General features: G+C 39.5%; 1 protein-coding gene across 1 annotated transcript in view; it reads right to left on the bottom strand.

The window, feature by feature from the left end:
- The window catches only part of asic2 (acid-sensing (proton-gated) ion channel 2), a 1,251,959-nt gene that overhangs the window by 166,523 nt on the left and 1,061,651 nt on the right, over window positions 1-23,785 (bottom strand). The window contains exon 2 of the mRNA XM_060848556.1: window positions 2,687-2,837. Coding sequence (XP_060704539.1) covers window positions 2,687-2,837 — 151 coding nt within the window. The remainder of the gene's footprint in view (window positions 1-2,686; window positions 2,838-23,785) is intronic.

Genomic DNA, 23,785 nt, shown 5'->3' with positions numbered 1-23,785 from the left:
TTTGAGACTAAATTTGCAACAAAATGGAGAATTGACTTTTACACAGGTTCTGGGAGAAAGTGAGGATTGCAGATGCTGGAGATCAGAGCTGAAAATGTGTTGCTGGAAAAGCACAGCAGGTCAGGCAGCATCCAAGGAGCAGGAGAATCGACGTTTTGGGCATGAGCCCTTCTTCAGGAATGAGCCTGAAGAAAGGCTCATGCCCGAAACGTCGATTGTCCTGCTCCTTGGATACTGCCTGACCTGCTGCGCTTTTCCAGCAACACATTTTCAGCATTGGAGGTTCTGCTAATGACATTGATACTGGTTGCTGGCCATGGTTCTGAATTCAGCAGTGATATGCTTCTAAGGCTACCTCCTTGGATTTCTCACCTGTGATTAAAGAGGAATTGTGAAAAAAGTATGTTGCAATTCCAGCTGACCTGGAATACCTGGGATTCCACTTCAGCAGGAAGGGCTCTTGCCTGAAACATTGATTTTTCTGCTCCACAGCTGCCTAACCTGCTGTGCATTTCCAGCACCACTCTAATCCTGACAATCATCATATCACTAGGAGAAAGTGAGGTCTGCAGATGCTGGAGTATCAGAGCTGAAAATGTGTTGCTGGAAAAGCGCAGCAGGTTAGGCAGCATCCAAGGAACAGGAAATTCGACGTTTCGGGCTTAAGCCCTTCATCAGATTCCTGATGAAGGGCTTATGCCCGAAGCGTCGAATTTCCAGTTCCTTGGATGCTGCCTGACCTTCTGCACTTTTCCAGCAACACATTTTCAGCAATCATCATATCACGTACACTTTTTGGGAAGTGCTGTTTAGAAACACTGTTAAAAAAAAGAGTTTCTGACCCTTTTCAAAAAAAGTCACTTTCACAAAACTGAAAATCAAAAACCTATTTACTTCCACGATAGGAATCAAGTTGTTAAATAATATATTATAAATCATCACCACAAGACTCACTGGACTGTTTCCATAAACTTCTCTCCTGAAGCTAGTACATATATGATGTTAGAGTCAATTTACATGTGAGATTGACTGTTACTTGAATACATTATGCTCTTGCCAAATTGAAATGCAGGCTTTGTACACATAAGTGGATCAACAAATGTGCATGGCACAGTGGCGCAGTGGGCAGCACTGCTATCTCACAGCGACAGGGACTCTAGTTTGATTCCACTCTTGGGCAACTGCCTGTGTAGAGTTTCACATTCACCCCGTGTCTGTGTGGGTTTCCTCTGGGTGCTCTGGTTTTCTCCCACTGTCCAAAGATGGATTATCCATGCTAATTTGGCCCGTAGTGTCCAGGGATCTGAAGGCTAGGTGAATTAGCTAATGGGAAATGCAAGGATAGGGATGGGTCTGGGTGGAATGCTCTTTGGAGTTTGGACTCAATGGGCTGAATGGCCTGCTTTCACACTAAAAGAATTCTATTGAACCCATATAAAATACATTGTTAATTTTCTTTAATACACCTTGACTCGAAAAAAATAACAAAAACTCAATGCATTTTTATTGATAATCATGGACCTTAAAAATCAGATTTCTTGCCATTCGTGCAAGAATTCCCTGGCTAAGTTGAAACTGATTTTTGAAACAGGAACAAATACTCTGACTGTTGCTTGAAGAGGTCCACAGAATGATGGCTCACTGAAGATTGACTGTGGCTAATATAAATCTATAAGAGGAGAATGCTGACCTCCAGCTGTCCATCACAGACAACTCTGACCAATCTCTGCACCCTTTCTCTGTTTTAAAAGGTCTACAAAACAGCAAGCAATCAAACCTGGTGCCCGAGGTTAAACTGGGTATTTGACCCAAGATCAGGTTGCTTGTCCACATGCTCTCTGAGTGTGGAATAAAACAACTAACAACTCTACTTCTCATCCTACATTAGAACAAGGATAATTTATCAGCACTGAAGAAAAGCAATCCTTGGCAGTGGCAAGGATGCATGTCATTACATACAAAAACCCCAGCCAATTGCATTGTCACCTGCAATTTATATTAGTCTCAGACTTGTCAACCTGCAGTCAGGAAGAACTTAACAGGCAACTCATCTGGAACAGAACAGATGTTTTGTCTCATTGTTGTGAGTGTCTGCTTTAACTCCACTTGCTGATTCTAGCAATGCATAATGTAAATTAACACAATGTTAAAAAAAATCAGCACTTATATCATGTGTAAAAAAATAGATCATTGAATATGATATGTAACATAATGTTTTTGAATTGTTGAGATTTAAAATGTCATATCTAGAAACTAGTCAAGGAAGAACAGTGTAGATAAATTTCTGTGTCTGCTAAATCCATTTTTTTAAAATCTTAAATGTTCAGTGCAACTATAATCAAATGAGGAACTACTTAGCTTTTTTTTCTTGGATGCCAATAACCAATAGCAACAAACCTATTGAAATCACAGATTACAACAGTGGGAGGAGGTGTTTTGTAATTTAATTTTTCTTGGCTATATCACTCACTACTTCATGTTAAAGAAATTTTTGGTTCATTTATAAATGAACTCAGGTTTTGAGAATTCATACAGATTTAGAAATGGAGCTATTGAAGTCACAAAAATAATAAAAGGACATGCTCAACACTTCTGTAAATATAAAATTCTCATTTTACATAATTTCTGGCTGTAACTTTCCTCCCAATCCTACAATTCTGCTAGAATAGGAGGAAAGAGTTCTTACCAGCTTCACCCCAGACTGGCAAATAGTCATCCTGCTGAATGTCCAACATGATCTCAAGGCCATTGCCAGTGCCCCCCTGCACGGTGGTCAGTAGAGGCTTGTCATCACTTCCTGAGTTAAACATGTAGCACTTCCCATATCTGGTAAAAACCTGAGAGAAAAATAAATGATAAAAATGAGCAATTCAGACCAGTGAATGCAGTTAATTCTTCACTACTTGACACTTGTATTGACCTCTTTTATCATTTTGTTCCCATGCAGAATACATCATCAACTTCTTTGGAACTGAATGAATATTTTGTTTATAGAATTCCAGAATTGTTATGGTGCAGAAAAAAAGGCTTGTTCAGCCCATCACACCCTCTTTAAAAAAATTTTAGGAAGGCATTTCCAAAGCTTAGGATCCAGGATCAGAAACAGTTAATCTCTGGCTGACTGAGGTCAGCATTGCAGAGTCCAATACTGGAATGTTAGAGTTTATCAGAGGGTTGCCAGGCTGACGGAGGATAGAGAAAGATGAATGTGATAATTTGTATCTTCCTCAGAATTCTGTCTGCTGAATCTTTGTATACTTGTATAATTATCTGTTAAATTTGTAAATATTGCCAGACATACCAGACAAAGCCCATTTCTGCTGGTTACCTGCACTTAATAAATACGAAGGTATTTGACTCATCACTGCTGTTCACTTCAAAGATCCACACCTACAAGTTGATAAAGTACTGTATTACACATTTTACATAAATTGACACTGGCTTCCAGCCTTGTACAACATAAGCATGTGGAACAATGTCTCAATTTGGATTACGTTTTCCACACTGAGTACACCAATTACAGATCATTACCATCATGTCATTACCTCAGATTTCTTGATAATTTGAGGTCTGCATTGAAATACCTAAATGTTGAGACTGTTGTTTTTTTTATTTCCAGAAAGGAAAATAAAACAAACTGTGGAGGACTATGCTCAGGCTTTTAAGCTGTTAATGACTTATCTATTTACAATGCCTTTGGGTAAAGTGCTATTCAGCTTTTTAAGAGCGCTGGTACGCAAGGTGCAGTGAACTGTTTGATGGTTGTGTCCCTATCTTTGAGCCAGGAGACCTGATTTCAAGTAAAAAATGAGGTCTGCAGATGCTGGGGATCACAGCTGAAAATGTGTTGCTGGTCAAAGCACAGCAGGCCAGGCAGCATCTCTATTCATGCTGCCTGGCCTGTTGTGCTTTGACCAGCAACACATTTTCAGCTCAGACCTGATTTCAAGTCCTACCTGTTCCAGAAGTATGTAAGAATGTGTTGGAGCAGGTTGATTAGAAAATATCTTAAATAAAATGAGGAGACACATGGAGAGCATAAACCTCAACATGGACCCATTGGGCTGAATGGTCCATTTCTGAGCTGACAATATGCCGGGTGCTTAAACTTTAGTACAGCCTCTGGGTTTAGTACTTGGCTTTCACCAACAACAAAGATGACGCCAGTTAATTTAAACATGACAACAAAGCCTCAATAAATGGAGACTGTGCTAAACTGTCTACCTGTTACGTTGCTGAATTAAGTCTGACTTGGAGATAATAAGGACTGGAGATGCTGCTAAGTTAGAGTCAATAAAATGTGGAGCTGGAAAAAACACAGCAGGTCAAGCAGGATCACAGGAGCGGGAGAGTTGACAGAAGGGTCCTGCATGAAACATCACCTCCCTTGCTGTTCTGATGCTGCTTGACCTGCTGCGCTTTATCCAGCTTCTTATTTCATCGACTCTGAATTAAGTCCGACACCCTGTTATGTGAACTGTTTAATCTTCCCTCCCTCAACAACTGCCACATGATTCTCTAAAAGCTCATTAATATTCATCAGATTTCTCAAATCAATGTTGCTACACATTTAACTCACTCATTTCTAGATGTAAAACTGGGGGCAGTGCAGATTGCGAGGAAGAAAAAACCTTTAATATTTGAGCTAATTTCAAACATTTGAATCAGGATTAACATTTCTCTCCAGTACTGTTGAACTTATATAATGGTATAGTTATTTTTAAAGCCATACATGTACTAAGGGGCTGATTTGGAAATGTTCACTAGTCTGGTTTTGGTAGGATTTGGATAACAAAGTCAAAATATACATGCTACCCATAACCAGCTTGCGGCTATTTTTAATTAAAGCTGGCAAATTGGTGGGTAAAGTTCCTGCTGAAAGCAGGATTGGCTTCCAGGTTGCTCTGAATGCATTAGAGGTAAGTTTGTTTCAAAGCTAACTCTCTTCCTGTCAGATTGACTACATCCTCCCTCCTCTACATTGATTTCTAATCCTTCCTCACGCAATGGGGTGGATACTGAGGGGATGTTTCCTCTTGTGTGGGAGATTGGAACAAGGACACATGTAGTTTATGAATAAGAAGTCACAGTTTTGAATTGCAAACGAGAAGATTTTTCTTTCATAGGGTTAAAAGTCGTTAGTACAGAATCCCCTTCTCCTGAAAGCAGTAGGAGCACAGTCATTAGTGCGACAGAACAAAAGAAGACAAAAGGCTTAACATTCAAGAGTGTATTAATTTCACACAAATTTGTAGAATGAAAATGATTACTGCAAAGTAAATGCTATACTAACAATGTCTATCATCTTGTTCATTGTAAATCAGCAAATCTCCTCAAATTATTGTCAGCTCAGAAATGGACCATTCAGCCCAATGGGTCCATGTTGAGGTTTATGCTCTCCATGTGTCTCCTCATTTTATTTGAGATATTTTCTAATCAACCTGCTCCAAGACATTCTTACATACTTCTGAAACCAGGTCTCCTGGCTCAAAGACAGGGACACAACCATTGTGAAACATGAGCGCAGTTCCCCCTCCCACCCCCCCCCCCCCCCCCACTCGTCTTTTTCAGTTAACCCCATCATAGAAACATGGGAGCACAAGTTGGCCATTCTGCCCAGTGAGACTGTTCTATCTTTGAATTGGGCCACCACTGATCACCTACCTCTTTGCTACTTTCCTGCATCATCCCCAAATTTCTTAATGTCAGTAATATTCAGCAACCTATCAATTTGTCTTGAACATGTTCAATGATTGAACTTCCACAGCTCTCTGGTTTAGCGAATTCCAAAGATTATCAGTGAAGGAATTCCTTCTCTTCTCAGTCCTGAATGACCGACATGTTATTCTGAGACTATGTTCTTTGATTCTAGAGTCACTAGCGAGGCAAATAACCCTCTCACACACTGCGCAAGTTTCTCTCAGTTTCAATGACGTCACTCTGGAGGAATAGTCTCCTCAGTCTCTCCTTATAAAATAGTCTAACCACCCCAGATTTCATTCTGGTGAATGTCATTGCACTCTCTCCACAGAAAATACCTTATTACTTTGATAGGGACTAAAACCAAAACAATTCCCCAACAGTAGTCTCACCAGTGCTCCATATAATTACAGCAAGGCATCTTTACTTCCATAGTCATGTACTCTTGTGGAAAAGGCCAACATACCATTTGCTTTTTGAATTACTCAAGCCTATTGCATACAAATGTTTAATGGCACTTGGAAAATGCTCCACACCACCACCACCTCCCCCCTGCCTCCGCCAATCCAACACGGTGGCTCACTGGTTAGCACTGCTGCCTCACAGCGCCAGGAACGCGGGTTCGATTCCAGCCTTGGGCGACTGTCTGTGAGGAGTTTGCGCATTCTCCCCATATCTGCATGGGTTTCCTCCAGGTGCTCTGATCTCCTCCCACAATCCAAAAATGTGCAGGTCAGGTGAATTGGCTATGCTAAATTTCCGATAGCATGAGGTACATTTGTCAGGGTAAACATGGGGAATGGGTCTGGGTGGTTTACTCTTCAGAGGGTCAGTGTGGACTGGTTGAGCCGAAGGGCCTGTTTCCATACTGTAGGGAATCTAATCTAGTTACAGTGAACAATCATCAGCCATAAGTACTACTCTTGATCCATTTCTAGTTTTTATTTCTGACGTCCAACATTTTCTTTTGGTTTTGTGTTTTCAGTGTTCATTTATGTTTTGTGGTAAAGCAGTGGTTATGCTACTGGATCAGTGAGACTGGGATTAATATTTACATGATGTGAGTTCAAACCCCAGAACAATTGGAGAGTTTAAATTCAGTTACTTCAGTAAGTCTGGAACAAAAAAAACATATCAATAATAATGATTGTGAAATTGAATTGAATTTATTGTCATGTGTACTGAGGCACTGTGAAAAGCTTTGTCTTGTGAGCAATACAGGCAGATCACAGAGTTAAGTAGCATAGATAATAAATAACAGGTAAATGGCAGCAAAAACAAAAACACAGGTACAGGCAAATGTTAAGAGTTTGGGAGTCCATTCAGTATTCTAACAACAGTAGGGTAAAACTGTTTCCAAACTGGCTGGTGCAGCTGATCAGGTTTCTGCACCTTCTCCCCGATGGTAGAGATTGTAGAAAAACATTGTCAGGGTGGGATGGATCTTTGAGAATGCTGGTGGCCTTTCCTTGACAGCGGGCCTGGTAGCTGGATTCTGTAGAGGGGAGGTTGGCCTTTATGATTGCCCGGGCTGAGTTCACCACTCTCTGTAACCGTCTCCGATCTTGAATGGTACAGTTGCCATACCAGGTAGTGATACATCTAGACAGAATACTCTCGATGGCGCACCTATAAAAGTTGGCAAGGGTATTCGCCGTCATGCCAAATTTTCTCAGCTGCCTGAGGATTTAATAATTGGGATTTTAAACAAATATATGTTTTTCATTGATGTCCTTAACAGAAGGACATCTACCATCTTCTAGTCTGGCTATATATGATTTCAGAAGCACATCAACATGATTGAATTTTAAGCGGCCTACCAAGCTACTCAGTTTTATGACAACCACAAAGTGAATAGCTCATGGCCTACATTCCAATTACTTGCTTTATAAAGATATTTCTCCCGAATTCCCTGATTTATCATTGGCTCGCTTATATTTATGCCTCCCTAATTTGGTTCTTACTTACAAGTGTTACCTCTGACATGTTTAACTTATCAAACCCTTTCATTATGTTTAAGACCTCGACCAAGTCACAAAGTCTTTGTTTTCTAGAGGGCACAGAGCTGGTGATTTTGAATTTCTTGACATTAGTTCTTGTGGTTTTTCAACCCAATTTCAGCAGCTGATTTGTAGATACCCAGGAAATGATGGTGTTTCTGCTTAGAATATTTCTTCAGAGTTTTCACGGATTTTTTTATCATGGGTCAAATGAGTGTTGGGAAAATCCCTGAAAAATTCAATCCTTCACTTTGTATAACATAGACTAGCAAATAATAATAATCTCTTCAATTCTCTTTGCATAAGATAATGTGCCTTATCCAAAATATTTGGTCTGAATCAGTCTCCAAAGGATTATTTGTTAACCCATGATTAAGGCCAATGTTCTTCAAAACATTAGAAAACAAAGTTCAATAAAAGTAGTAATATCGATACAAAGTACTAATGTTTTGAGTGAAAAGTTGGTTATCGATTATTAGCAAAACACTAGAAATTAACTGAGTAATTGCCTTGTTGTAGCTTTAATAAGTAAATCATATAATTTCTCTCAGCTGCTCAGGGTGACTGTGTTACTGCTGGTCATACTTGGCCTGATTGGACTGGACAGATAAAGCATATTTGAAATAGCACCACAGAAGTCGTGTAAAATAGAATAGAGCAGAGGCAATTTATTTTGACTCTTTCGCTGATCATCTCATCTCATCAGATTCTAAGGGCTACACAGAAAGAAATTAAACAGTTTATCATTGGTTTCTGATTTCCACAGTATTAAAGGAAACAAATAACAATGCTGTCTCGGGATGAAAAAGTGCTTTGCATAATGAGCAGCATCCCACAAGCAAGTGTGTGTCCCTTGAACAATGTTGAAAAGTCTTTTTACATCTAGCCAAATCAAGAGTGGATTTTCTTCGGGAATTTAATAGGGGGTGTGAATGTATTTGTTAAGGTTGTTAAAATAAACTGTTTTCTTTTTGCAATGGATATTGTTGGAAAGAAAATGATAAGACTACATGAAAAGATGATCGAGACATATTTTTAAAACAAGGAAAAGCAGGTACCAGGTAGGAATATCATCACAGGAAAATAAAGCAGAGCAGAGGCTGGAGTTACTGATTACAAAGGGAATACACATAGAATAATATTTGAAAGGGTTCAGCTTTAATGTTTCTTTATTAGTAATTCAGAGGCCCAGGCTAATCCTGTGAGAATTCAGGTTCAGATCCCACTACAGCAGCTGGTAGAATTTTAAATTCCATTCAATTAATAAATCAATAAATAGCCTCAGTAACTCTGATCACAAAACTTTTGTGGACTGTTGTACAAGCCTGTCTCGTTCACTAATTTATTTTAGGAAGGGTAATCTGCAATGTTTACCTGCTCCAGTCTATAGGTTACCCAAGATCTGCAAAACTGTGATGCATTTTTTTAAAAAAATAAATTTTACGAATCAACTTGTTCAGCAACGTCATTACGTACCTCTGGAACAGGTGGGACTTGAACCTGGGCCTCCTAATCCAGGATTAGGGCCACTACCTCTGCCCTTCTACTGCATCTGGTATTCCTCATCCAAGTATTAACCAGGCCTAAATCTTCTTAACTTGAAGACCAGATGAAATCAGGTGTTTTCAGACTAGCATGGTTGTAGGCTGTGAGTCATTCTTAACTTCACTCTGAAATGACCCAGCCAGCCACTCAACTCAACAGTAATTTGTCAGCAATGCTCTCATCCCAGGAAAGAATAAAAGGGAAAAAAAAGGAACCACATTTTTTATTAAAAATAACATTTCCTGATAATTCAAGCTCATAAGATGGATTTTTTAATAACAAGTTTTACATTAGAACATAATTCCATAATTATTCATGTTTTCTTAAGGTTGGGGTAGCCCTGAAAGTTTAACAAATGGAGAAGTATCAAGTATCACATAGAGTCGTAGAGTCATAGAGGTGTACAGCACGGAAACAGACTCTTCGGTCCAACTCATCCATGCCAACCAAATGTCCCACCCAATCTAGTCCCACCTGCCAGCACCCGGCCCATATCCTTCCAAACTTTTCCTATTTATATACCCATTCAGATGCCTCCTAACTGTTGCAATTGTACCAGCCTCCACCACTTCCTCTGGCAGTCCATTCCACACATGCACCACCTTCTGTTTGAAAACGTTGCTCCTTAGGTCTCTTTTATATCTTTCCCTTCTCACCCTAAACCTATATCCTCTAGTTCTGGATTCCCCCAGCCCAGGAAAAAAAACATGTGTATCTACCCTATCCATGCCCCTTATGATTTTATAAACCTCTTTAAGGTCACCCCTCAGCCTCCAACGCTCCAGGGAAAACAGCCCAGCCTATTCAGCCTCTCCCTATAGCTCAAATCCTCCAACCCTGGCAACATCCTTGTAAATCTTTTCTGAACCTTTTCAAGTTCCAAACATCCTTCCGAAAGGAAGACCAGAATTGCATGCTTCAATTTAAAGAAGTGTAAATAATTTTAACTCAGTTCTATATTATTTGAAAATACAATTCAATCAAATGAAAAGTCTGAATATTCTTTATTTATTGTGTGTTACTCATCTAAACTACTAGAATATGTTATTATATCACAAATTAATAATTAAGATAAACTTCTATCATAGTGCAACAGGATCTCACGTCCTCAACGCAGAAGCCCCATTTGCTGTCACTTGACTATAATAAAACATGATCATTCAGGATTTGTTTTGCCTGCTAGACATGGGAAATCCCAATTATGGGACTGCTTGCCCATTACTAAACCCTCGTAATTTGCACTCCTCTGAAATGAATGGAAAGAAAATGTACTGGTCCTATCATGAACTGGTTCTTTAGTGTCCAGGTGTATTCATGAGCAAATCTTTGTATCCTGAGCAGTTTCTATAATGTGCACATTCTATAACAAGCAAACATATGACAACAAAATGGTGCAGATGATGGAATTCAGAACTGGAAACAGAAAATGCTGCAATAACTTAGCAGGTCATGCAGCATTCATGGAGATGATAGCTTCTCCACCCACCAGAGAGAAAAGACAGGAATGTAGTTTAACATTTTGTATCAATGACTATACCTCCAAGGACAAAACACACTTGCACCACTGTGTTGGACTGTCACCTCCAACTGTGGCACTCACAACTTGGAATGGCACTTGAACCCACGAGCTTTTGACTCATTTAAAAGTGCTACTAATTAAACCACGGCTAACTCTTCATCATTAGTATTTCTGTATTGCGGTTCTAGTTTCTCGTGACTACTGAATAAATCTTCTTGTCAGAACTTATACAGGAGCATTCCCACAAATGTGTTTGTGTTTAAATTATCTTCACAAAATTGGTCCTAAGCTATTCATTGGATTCTTCTGCCTTTGTGGTTACCTAATTACGGTTGGTTTCCTGTCTTACTGATTCGATAATTATAGCTCTAGACCACAATATTCAGCTCATTTGTAACACTTTACTGGAGCTGTGAATGTAACATTCACAAATTGGTATTTTCAGATTTATGTGTATTCTTACTAATTGTATAATTACACAAATTCAGGAGCCTTAAACTCTATACAAACTTCAGTTATACCATTGTACAGAGGTTGAAATACTGTGATGGCCCATGTCTCTCAAAGACTGGAATAACAGGGGAGTAGAAGACATCGTTCACTTATACAAAGCCCTGGTTTCCCCATACTTGGGAGCAGTTCTGGGTAATATGGGATACTTGGGTCTTGAAGGAAGAATGATATAGATTTAATGGAATTACCAAGGGGTGAATGCTCAGCAGAGGTTATACTAAACCAGGATTGTATTCTCTGGAATTCAGCAAGCTAAAGCATGAGTTGATCCAATTTTCAGCAAATTAAGGGGAACAAATAAGATAGATAATCAGAAACTATTTAGGAGGGGAGGTCTAGGATTCAGGCCTGGCCGCACAGGAATAATTGAGGAGATGCTTTTAACACAAAGGGTGGTGGAAGATCGGAGTTCTCTTCTTGCAATTAGTAACTGATGCTCAATGAATCAGTAATTTTAAATCTGACAGTGACAGATAGGAATCAAGCAAATGTATTAAGGGATAAGGGACAAAGATAACTATATGGAGTTAGGTCACAGATCGGCCTAATCTCACTGAATGAGGGAACGGCAACCAGAAGTTAAATGGACTACTCCCATTCTTGTGTAGGTGGCCTTGAATTCAACTGTGTTTTTTTTCATTTCTCCATAGCTCATAGGCAGAAACCCAAACACTACATTCTTTAAAATTTAAATTCAATCTTAAGTGTGGATGCATTTTTGGATTGTTTCATTACACAATCTTTTCACTGCATGAGTTATGTTCTTATAATACACAGACCATAAAAGTCATTGCAAATTATTTCTTGATAGACTTGTACTGCTGGTACCACATTAGTTGAATTCTTGGTGTGTGAAACTTGCATTAATGGCAGAGAATATGCCTGCAATCATCATTGACGTTAACCTTGGTTGTCAATGGAAGACTGTAACCAAAAGTATCCCAAGAAACTATTACTCAGAGATCAAACATTATAAAAATAGCAGATACTCTGGCGTGATTCCAAGGGAGCTATTTATTCAGGGTTTGGATGCTACATTTAAAGAGTTCAAGACGTGTTGTTTTCAATATCATCCAAATGCTAGAATTTCTTCCATCTACACCATTATACAGTAGAACTATTGTAGAGCTATTGCTGCTGCAGCCTTCAGTTTCTAGATAGCTCTTCTTTTAATTAGTAATCATTTACTTTATCAGCAATCCAGATCATTGAAGGTCATTTGAGCAACATCAGGAAGTATTTCTCAAAATGCACAGCTGTAATGTAAACAAAACTAACTTCACATTGCCCAAGATACATACAAATGAGTGAGAGCAGAATGCAATTTGATCACTGAACAAATTAATACTAAGCTCATACTGCCTTTTGTGAGCTTCGAGCATGGCTTTAAATGCAACCATTATATTTGCCTCAATAATCTCTTTGGGACATATTCTATATTTTTAACCAATATTTTGTTAAATGTCTCCTGAATTGACCATTGCATTTATTTGTGACAATTTTATGTTGGTGGCTTGTAATTTTGGGGTCTTCTTCACAGGTGGAAACAATTACCATTGGCGTTCATTATCTTAAAGACTTATATCAATATTACAGAAAATAATTAATTGGTAAAGATGCAGACATCACCCTGGGAAAATGAAAGGGCAGGGATTTGACAGAGCTTCCAAATGCATGAGAAAACAATGCTGCAAGAGATCAAGACCCTTTAAGGAAGCTTTCATCTATGATTTTCATCATAATTATGGGATTGATTTTGTCTTCCCCTCCAGTGCTTAAATTTGGTGAAAGGGGAGTCATAAAATACAGCATGTAGCCTCTCTGCTACCACTGTACCATACTCTTGACCTGTCTCCCATTCTATGGGGGACTCCAACGTGCCCACACTATTAATTTATGTCCACTAAACAGATAGCACAACAGCTTCTAATGGGTGGGCTGATATGGGGCAAGGATTGAGGAGTTTTCTTCTGATGTCCTAGAATCATAGAATTCCCGACAGTGTGGCAACAGGCCATTTGTCTCATTATGTTCACACAGAACCTCCGAAATGCATTCCACCCGGATCCAAGCCCCTACCCTATCCCTGTAACCCTGCATTTCCCATGGCTAATCCACCTAACCTGCACATCGTTTGGTACTGTGGGAAGAAACTGGAGAATCTGTAGGAAACCCACGCAGACATAGGGAGAGTGTGAAAACGCCACACAGTCGCCCGAGGCGGGAAAGGAACCCGGGTCCCTGGCGTTGTGAGGCAACAGTCCCCGAGTCCGCTCATCGAAAGAATCCTCCTTGCAAGAGCAGACGCACCACTGCCCCAAGACATTGTCTCTCACCACCATCCCAGTATTTTGAGCCTTTCTGTCCTACGCCCCTCACCCATCTTGTTGAGGATTTCCAACCAGATCCACCAACACCCAAGAAGTCTCTTCTGTAGAACCTCTTCTTCTTCCAGGTTGGCTGTAATCCTTGAAGTGACCACCACTCCAACCTAGTACTCTTGGAAATCCAGAGCTCTAGTTGGGACTTCCTCCACAGGTGATGGTCGGAGGGGTGGTGCAGTGGTGCGGGCAGTAAACACCCAGTAGCATTCTACTGAGCAGAAAATAGCTGCAAGGAAGCCATCTTTTTTACAGGTAGACTCCTGACTGATAACTTTGTTCAGGATGGGATAGGGAATGGATGGACAGTGCCTTAAGCAACATAGTATATCCAACCCTTAGATTAAGATCTATAATATGATATTACCAAAAGGTCAGAAGTATCAGAGGAATAGTGTGGCATAACAAAGTGGAGAAATGAGCCACCTTTGATTTGTGGTAAAACACAATTGCCCCTCATAAGAGAGCCACCAAAATCAAAACATTTCTTGAAAAACTAAATTGAGTAGGGTTACCAAGAAATTATTTTATTCTGTCATGAGAAAGAGGAACTTCTGAAGAGGTCTATCATGAAATATTTAACATTTCAACAGACAGCAACATTATAAATGTAGAGAGCAATACTACAGATGTTGCCTTTGACACTGATTATGAGATATTCAAAGTATTAACAAACATTGAGGAGGTTGATGTAGTCATAGACTTTAATATTGACGAGTTTGGAAAGGATGTAGAGAATAATTATTTGACATTGCAGGAATAATTGAAAAATCTAGTTAAATGAGAGTGAAACCAAGTAAAGCAAATGAAAGTAAATTAGTTATGAAAATAAATATCTTTTATCAAATAAGGTTGCCAAGTCATAATTTTGTATAAATGTAGGTACTTCTGTTTTATAATTATATTAAATTTGTTCGTTAAAATAATTGTGATCAAGGGTGATTAAGGGAATTGTTGAATGAAACCAGTTGGATATAACAAATGCTTAAAATAAATGACTTGATCAAAGCAATTTTCTGATTTTAGTGTCTATTCTATTCAGTAAAAATGTTATGAGAGCAAGTATATCAGCATATTACTTCATTATCTTCAACTTGACTTGTAAACTTCAAACTTTCAACTTTCATCCTTTCAAATCCAGCACAGAGGACAGGTGGCCCTGCTGTAAAAACAATGGTTGCTGTTTTATGTCTTCGCCCATAGTGAGTTTAGAAGGGAGTCATTTAATTGAGTGGAAAGGGAGATGATAACTTAATATTATCACTGGACTGTTGATCCAGCAGAGACCCAGTTAATGTACTGGGGACCCAAGTTCGAATCCCATCATGGCAAATGGTGGAACTTGAATTTGATAAAAATCTGGAATTAATCGTCTAATGATGACTGTGAATCTTTGGAAAAATCCATCTAGTTCAATAATGTACTTTAGGGAAGGAAATTGCCATCCTTACTTGGTCTGGTCTTCATGTGACTTCAGACCCATAGCAATGTGGTTAACTGTTAGCTGTCCTGTGGATAATTAGGGATCGACAAGAAATGCTGGCCCCGCCAGTGATGCCACCACACCATGAATGAATATATTTAAAGAACCAGTGGAGACTCTATCACTTCCAACCAGATTAAATTTGTGTCAGCAAGGTCCCAGACATCCTTCCTATTTTAACGTCAATTAAAACCTTTAATTAATGCCCAACTCAGAATTTCTTCCTGCCATGCTAGTATTAGCCCTGCAGGGGGCAGGCATGTCTCCACAATTTGCAAGTTTGTGTGTTTTCTTGTGGTCTCCCAAGGGTGGGGATTGCAGTTGGACATCCCCTCATTCAAAAGCACTCAGTGCCAGATCGAAGAGCCTGGCATCAGGAAGGCACTCTGAATACCAACCTTCTACCTTCGCTGCCGACCCATTACTACCCTTCCCTTACAAGTCCCACGATGTGAACACCTGTCTGCCAACTCTAATCACTCTGCAATCTAAGGACTCTGCTGGGTGTATTTCCTGCAGCAACCACTGAGCAAAGTAACTATCTATCTCTGATCCACAAGCTTTTCCCATCCCTACTGTTCTGGTCCTGTGAAAGTTTCACGAGTTATCTCTGAACTGTTAGACTATCTCACAGTATTGCAGGCTTTTACCAGAGTAGTCAGTACAAATCTTTCAATGGGCTCTCTCCCAGTCTTTGGAATAGGCCAGGTTATTTCCCAAAGGTTGCTTCTTCCTCTAGTTTTAGGAGTTTTACAGGTGCAAGTCTACTGCCCATATGTCGAGACTACATATGACCTTTGGGCCAATCACAGCGACAATATTGTGGCAGGAAGGCATACTGCCGAATCAGAAGGCCAAACAATGGACCGGTTAGTAAGTGCAGCTTCCACAATATTCATCCAAAGTGCAAGTCAAGCAACATTGAAAATATCCATCATATTTACCAACATTTTCAATCATTTACTTTTATTGCCACACACTCCCACAGGAACTGCTACATTCACCCAACATTCAATTAGCTTTTTAACTTATCCTTCTTTCCGACTCTTCCATTCTAAACCTTAACCCAGCTCTTCACAGGAATAAATTGCCAAAAGCATTGTAGTCTGTGGGAGAAAACACCTTTGCACTCCAAGAAATTTCAGGCACTCACCTTAATGTTCACTAGTTTTAATTGTACATCTTGTTTGATATTTATGAATTTTAATTTTCCTTTAATTTTTAACTCATTTATCCAAAGTTAACAGCTTGCCTGACTTCACAGACCTACCACGAGTTTGTTGAATGGAAGCACCCAATCTCAAGCTACAACTTCAGAGAGTGGAGCACATTGTCACAAGTAACATATGGATTTCTAAAAGGCACTTGATCGGGTGTCTCATAAAAGTTTATGATTCAAGAAAAGAGCTCATGATGTTGGGGATAACTTATTAGCATGGTTAGAGGATTTACTAACAGGATACAGAGTGTCAGGACAAATGGGTTATTTTCAGTTTAGTAAACTATAACTGATAGGTGCCAATGTACCAGTTAGGGGGCATCAACTATTTATACTATATTAGTGATGCAGATAAAGGAACTGATTGTACTGTAGTGGAATTTGTTGCTGATACAAAGATAGGTGGAAAATGAAATCATGAGTGCACATTTTCAAAATAAGGGATCTCCCATTTAAGGTGGAGTTGAGGAAGAGTGTTTTTCTCAGAATGCCGTCAGTCTTTGGAACTGTCTACATCAAAGAACAGCAGAGACTGGGATATTGAATATATTCAATGTTAAATGGATTTTGGATCTAACAGCATATAAAAAGTCAGACAGGGAAGTGGAATTAAAATCTCTATTGATCAGCAACCGTCTTATTAAATGATAGGGATATCCCATTCTTGGTCCTATTTCATATATTCTTCTGTCTTATACAATACAGAGAGGAAAAAAAACAGGACTGGAGGAGAGCAGGATTATGTTTGCATTGTTCTGGAAAAGAGCCAGAACAGAGTAAATGCAATAAATGAATCCTTCTGTAACGTGATTTTCTATGGGTTGCCCAAATACGTATCTTTTAATTAATTCATGAAATGTAGGCATTACTGGCAAGATCAGCTTTGATTTCCCATTTTTAATTGTGGTTAAGTTTTTTTTCAATGTGATTCCCAGGATGTTAACGTTGAAAGATTCATCGATGGCAATGCTGGTTAGTTCGTGCTGCAATGGGCATGTAATTCCTATCTATCTGAAGAACTGCAAATGGAACAAAATACCATGTACTGTTTGCTCATCAATGAGTATTCACACATCTGATCCTACAATGGAAGGAAGGTAACTGATAAAGCAATTGAAGATAGTTTGGCCAACAGCATTATCCAGAGAAATGAGAGTTTCTTGCAGTGCAGCAGCAATGTCTCTCCTTCTGATCCAGGAGGCACAGTTTCAAGTCCCACTTTCTCCAGAGTCGCAAGGTAACATCTCTGAACAGGTTAATATAGAACATATCCCGAGAAACCCCTAAAGCAATATTTTGGGACTGAGGCAATTGTTACCATTTTTCTCTTTGTGCTAGGTGCAGCAAGGAGAAAGTGAGGACTGCAGACACTGAAGATCAGAGTCGAGGGTGTGGTGCTGGAAAAGCACAGCAGGCCAGGCAGCATCGGAGGAGCAGGAGAACCAACATTTCAGACACTAGGTGCAACTACAACCACTGGAAAGTTTGTATGTTTAATCTCAGTGACCTCAACCTTATTAGGGCTTCTTGATGCCCCACTCAGTCAAATCCTACCTCTGTATCAAAAAGTGTCACTCTCACCTCGCTCTTAGAATTCAGCTCTTGTGTCCACAGTTGGGCCAAGTCTGTATTAGGATCTGGAGCCATACGGAGCCATAGAATTATACAGCATGGAGACAGACCCTTCGGTCCAACTCAACCATGCCGACCAAATATCCTAACCTCATCTAATTTTAAACGTTGTAATTGTACCCGCCACTACCACTTTATTTGGTGGCTTGTTCCACACTTGCACCACCCTCTGCATGAAAAGGTTGCCCATCAGATCCTTTTTAAATCTTTCTCCTCTCACCTTAAACATAAACCCACTAGTTTTGGCTCCCCTACCCTGGGAAAAAGACCTTGGCTATTTACCCTATCCACGCCCCTCATGATTTTCTAAACCTCTGTAAGGTCACCCCTCAGCCTCCAAAGCTCGATTGGAACAAAGCCCCTGCCTATTCAACCTCTCCCGATAGCTCTAAAACTCCAATCCCAGCAAAATCTTTACTGAACCTTTTCAAGTTTAACATCATCGTTTCTATGGCAGGGAGACCAGAATTAAATGCAGTATTCTAAAAATGGTCTCACCAATGTCCTGTACAACTGCGACATGACATCCCAACTCCTACACTCAATGTTATAGCCAATGAAGGCAAGCATGCCAAATGCCTTCTTCACCAATCTGTCTCTCTGCCACTCCACTTTCAAGGAACTCTGCACCTGCACCCCCAGGTCTCTTTATTCAAAGCCATTAACTGTGTAAGCCCTGCCCTGGCTTGCGTTACCAAAATGCAATACCTCACAGTTATCGAAATTAAACTCCATCTGCCACTCCTCTACCCAATGACCCATTTGATCAAGGTCCCATTTTAGTCTAAGATAACCTTCCTCACTGTCCACTACACTGCCAATTTTGATGTCATCTGCAAACTTATTAACCATACCTACTATATTCACATCCAAATCACTGATGTAAATGATGAAAAGCAGTGGACCCAGCACTAATCCTTGCAGTACATGACTGGTCACAGACCTCCAGACTGAAAAATAATCCTCTGTCTCCTATCTTTAAGCCAATTTTGTGTCCAATTGGCTAGCTCCCCCTGGATTCCATGTGAACTAACCTTACTAACCAGTCCACCATGTGGAATCTTATTGAACGTCTTGCTGAAGTTCATATTGACAATGTCTACCGTTTTGTCTTCATCAATACTATTTGTCAGCTTTTCAAAAATCTCAATCAAGTTAGTAAGACATGATTTATTATGCAGAAAGCCATGCTGACTATCCCTAATCAGACCTTGCTTTTCCAAATGCATGTACTTCCTGTCCCTCAGAATCCCTTTCAACAACTTACCTATCACTGATAGGCTCACTGGTCTATGGTTCCCTGGCTTTTGCTATCACCTTCTTAAACAATGACACCACATTAGCCACCCTCCAGTTTGCCAGCACCTCACCCATGGCTATCAATGATACAAATATCTCAGCAATGGGCTCAGCGATCTCATCCCTCAAAGCTCTTGGATACACTTGATCAGGTCCCGCGATTGATCTAGCTTTCTGTGTTTTAAGATCTTCAGCACCTCCTCTTCTGTAATATTGACAATTTTCAAGAAATCATTGGTTATTTCTCCAAGTTTATTTGATTCCATGTCCTTTTCCACTATAAATACTGATGCAAAAATATTTGTCTAGCATCTCATCCACCTCCTGTGGTTCCACACATAGACAGTCTCATTGGTCTTTAAGGATGCCCTATTCTCTCTCTAGTTACTCTTTTGTCCTTAATGTATTTGTAGAATCTCTTTTGATTCTCCTTTACCCTTTTTGCCAAAGCTATCTCATGTCCTCTTTCTGCCATCCTGCTTTCCCTGTTAATCATATTCCTACAACCATTACACTTCTTAGGGGATTCACTCAATCCCTATAGCTCTAAAACTCCAATCTCAGCAAAGACCTTGTAAATCTTGACTGAACTTTTTCAAGTAATTGGAGGGTATTTTAACTTTCCTATGTCTCAGATATGCCTCCCTCGTTTTCTTGACCAGAGCCTCATTTTCTCTAGTCTTCTAGCGTTCCCTACAGTTACTAGCCATGCCCTTCACACTAACAGGAAGATAGTGTCTCTGGACTTCTGTTATCTCAATTTGAAGGCCTCCCACTTTCCAGTCCCTTTACCAGTGAACAGCTTCCCCATTCAACTTTTGAAAGTTCCTGCCTAATGTCATCAAAATTGACCTTACTCCAATTTAGAACTTTAACTTTTAGATTAAGTCTATCATTTTCCATAACTATTCAAAAACTAATAGAATTATGATCACTTGCCTCAAAGTGCTCCCCCACTGACACCTTGCTCATTTGCCCTGCTTTATTTCCCAAGAGAGAGTCAAGTTTTGCTCCTGTTGTAGTAGGTACATCCACATATTGATTAAAAACATTTTTTAAACACACATAACAAATTCCTCTCCAGCCAAGCCCTTAACACTATGGCAGTCCCAGTCTATGTCTGGAGAGTTAAAATGCCCTTCAATTACAACCCTATTATACTTACAATGGTCCTGGCTGAATGTAAACTAAGGATCAGTGAACATTTTATTGATCTTTGACAGCATCAGTGACACCTTCCATTATTTTGTTGATGAATCAGAGCAGGATGATGAGACAGTAATTATTTGGCTTTGTCTAAGGACAGGACACCCCTGGCAAATTTCCATTTTGCTGAATAGATATTTGTGTTGTTGACCTATTAGAATTAGCTAGTCTCCAGCACATTTTCAGCTCAGCGGGCTGTTGTCAGATCCTACTGGCTTTGATATGTCCAGTACAATCAATCAGTCAATTTTTGAAATCAGAGATCGAAGTCAATGGTTGAATATTGACATCATTAATGGTGTGTGTTGAAAGAGCATGCCAGCTCAGTACATTGTATCAGTTGCTGCTTTGAAAGTGTAGGAAACTACAGGGCCTGCTTAGTCGAGCATGGTAGAGGAAAACTACTTCCTGGTACAACCAGAAAAGTCACTCGTACCTAACAAGATATAATTTATTGCACGTTAACAACTAGTTACAGGCTTCATTGATATGATAGGTATTGTTGCAGAGAGTTTTAGAAGGATCTGTCAATAGGTCTCTCTTCCTTAAGATTGAAGTGATTCTGCCCACAAGTCCATATGGTACCAGCAGAATGGATGCTGCCTTAATCTGTTTCGGGGATCTTATAAGAATGCCTAGGTGGATCATATACATTGTACTTTCAAATACTTGTCTTTTATGATTTCTGCCATATTTGATGTTAGGGATGTCATTTAATTTTCCACCACTACTAACTATGTGTAGATAGACTTATTAATCAGTTTCTATGCATTTGTTGTCTTTATTAAAGAAAGAACATGGCATACGACAAACACATCTGAGATTTGGAAGTTCTCCAACTGCAATGAGTTTAGTGGAACTTTTGCTTCCAAGACAAGTGTGAGTCAACCACATGGACGAGTGAGTCACTCCACTGTAAAGAATTTTATTAAGATTTTATTCAAAATATAAACTTAATTTGTATTTAAGAGTGCAGTCTGTTATATGGTATCACGGGGAAAGCATTAGAAGATGATTTGATTAGCAAAACAGTGGAACAAAATTAACAAATTTAATGGGGTTTTAATTTTTGCAAACTGCAAATATGTTTTACTGAATACTCTATTGTAAACATTGAGATTTTTCTCAAAATAATGACATAAAATTAAATTTCCATTTATGCGCTGCCAGCATAATTTATCTATTTGTATTGCAGTGGTATGTATTTATCAATTTTATTTTTTAAAATGAGTGTTAAACCTGTTAAGGTCATCCTATTCTGTTGAACGGAGCTGTTTTGAGACTTTGAATAAGGATCCAAGTACTCTAGTACAGACGTCAATGCAGATGTGTTGTTAGCCACCGGTAATTTTAATAATTAGAGAGTGTGGTATTAAAATCTCATTGTTCCTTTGAGCAGAACATCTCCATATGCACAACCAACAACTGAATGCCCAAAATGCTATTACACTGCAATTACTTCACCCAGATTACCAATTACAAGATATGTTGAGCCTCACATTTTCTCTCTTATGACGGTTCTCCATCTTATCTCATGCACTATAAATCTGACTCCAATCTTGAATGATGCCGATAGCCTCACTTCGCTTTTTTTAATTTCACGCATAATGAATTGTTCTGACCTTGCAATTTGTGCAATGCAGAATAACTCCTGGGCTGCGAAATCCGACAGCTATTTTGCATGTATTGAGAGAAAGAAAAACATTTAATTTTCATAGTTTCAATGACAACATTAATTTCATTAACTACTTGAAATCTTGTTACCTAATGGACTTCAACTTCTGTTTCAATCAAGAAGTTCCAAGTGAGATCAAGCATGTCCTTTTGATCACCTTATTACCTGTTTATATCACCTGACTGGCTCGGATCTCACCTACCAGAATAGTTCCAGAGTTATTTCTGCAAAACATTTCTCATATTGTTGGAGAAAGTGCAATAAGAGAGCAATGGTATAAATACTACCAAGATACTTAAAGTAGCCAAATTAAAATTACCCTGCCCCTCACAGACACTTTTTGACACTGACATAGAATAACAAAATGGGTGGTTGCTTTTCGATTGTTTATTATCGTATTATTGTTGGAAGGACTTAAGGCTTCAACAGAACACTACAGATCACCTGGTTATAACCTTTGTCATGATCAGGAATTCTCTCGGGGCCATTTGCTTGACCTTTTTGATGTTGGTAGCATTATTTCTGACCAGATTCTGCTGCTGAACTACCACACAGTGAAATGGGCCTACGTAGATCAATGGATCAGATCTAACCACTGCAGTCATACCACATCCAGTCGTGCTGGACAATTCACTGGAGGAGGAAGCTCCACAAGTACCTTCATTGTCAACAGAGTCCAGCAGATAAGTAACATTTGTGGCCACACAAACACCAGGCAATGACATCTCCAAAAAGACAATTTACTTACCATACCTTCAAAGGTGTTACCATCACTGAATCTCCCATTATCAACATCATTAGGATTACCACTGACCAGAAACTCAATTGTTCGAACCACATAAACACAGTGGCTACAAGAGAAAGTCAGAGGGTTGGAATACTGTAAAGAGTAACTCACCTCCTGACTACCCAAAGCCTGTCCACCAGCTACAAGGTATAAGTCACAGCTGTAAAGTAATAGTCCCCACTTCCCTGGGTGGGTGAAGCTCCAACAACACTCAAGAAGCTTGACACCATCCAGGACAAAGCAGTTTGCTAGATTAGTACCATATCTTCAAACATCCACTCCCTCCATTACTGATACTCAGTAGCAGCAGGATGTACAATCTGCAACATTCACTCAGAAATTCACCAAATATCTTTAGACAGCATCTTCCAGATCCACGAACACTTCCACCTGGAAGGACAAGGGCAGCAGATACATAGGATCACCACCACCTGCATGTTCCCCTCCAAGCCACCACCACCCGACTTCAAATCATATCGGTGCTGTGTCGAAATCTTGGAATTTTCTCCTCCAGGGCATTGTGGGTCCACCTACAGCATGTGGACTACAGTGGTTTAAGAAGGCTACTCACCATCACCTTCTTAAGGACATGTCGGCCACCCGGAGATGCTCACATCACAGGAGTAGATAAGAAAAAATACATTTCATTTCTGGCTTGCTTACCCTTCAAACGTTTATTAATGAATATCTGGATGTTTTACCTTAAACTGATACAGAATTATTTAAAGTTCCCATTATTTCAAACTTATTTGTGGCAAAATTGCATATTCTATCAGCTTTCTAATCCAAAAAGGGTATGGGTGACAAACACTGGGATGTGTCCACT

Source organism: Hemiscyllium ocellatum, chromosome 32 (genome assembly GCF_020745735.1).
Source record: "Hemiscyllium ocellatum isolate sHemOce1 chromosome 32, sHemOce1.pat.X.cur, whole genome shotgun sequence".
NCBI lineage: Eukaryota > Metazoa > Chordata > Chondrichthyes > Orectolobiformes > Hemiscylliidae > Hemiscyllium > Hemiscyllium ocellatum.
The sequence above is the reverse complement of the archived record's forward strand: the minus strand, read 5'-3'. Positions and strand labels throughout refer to the sequence as shown.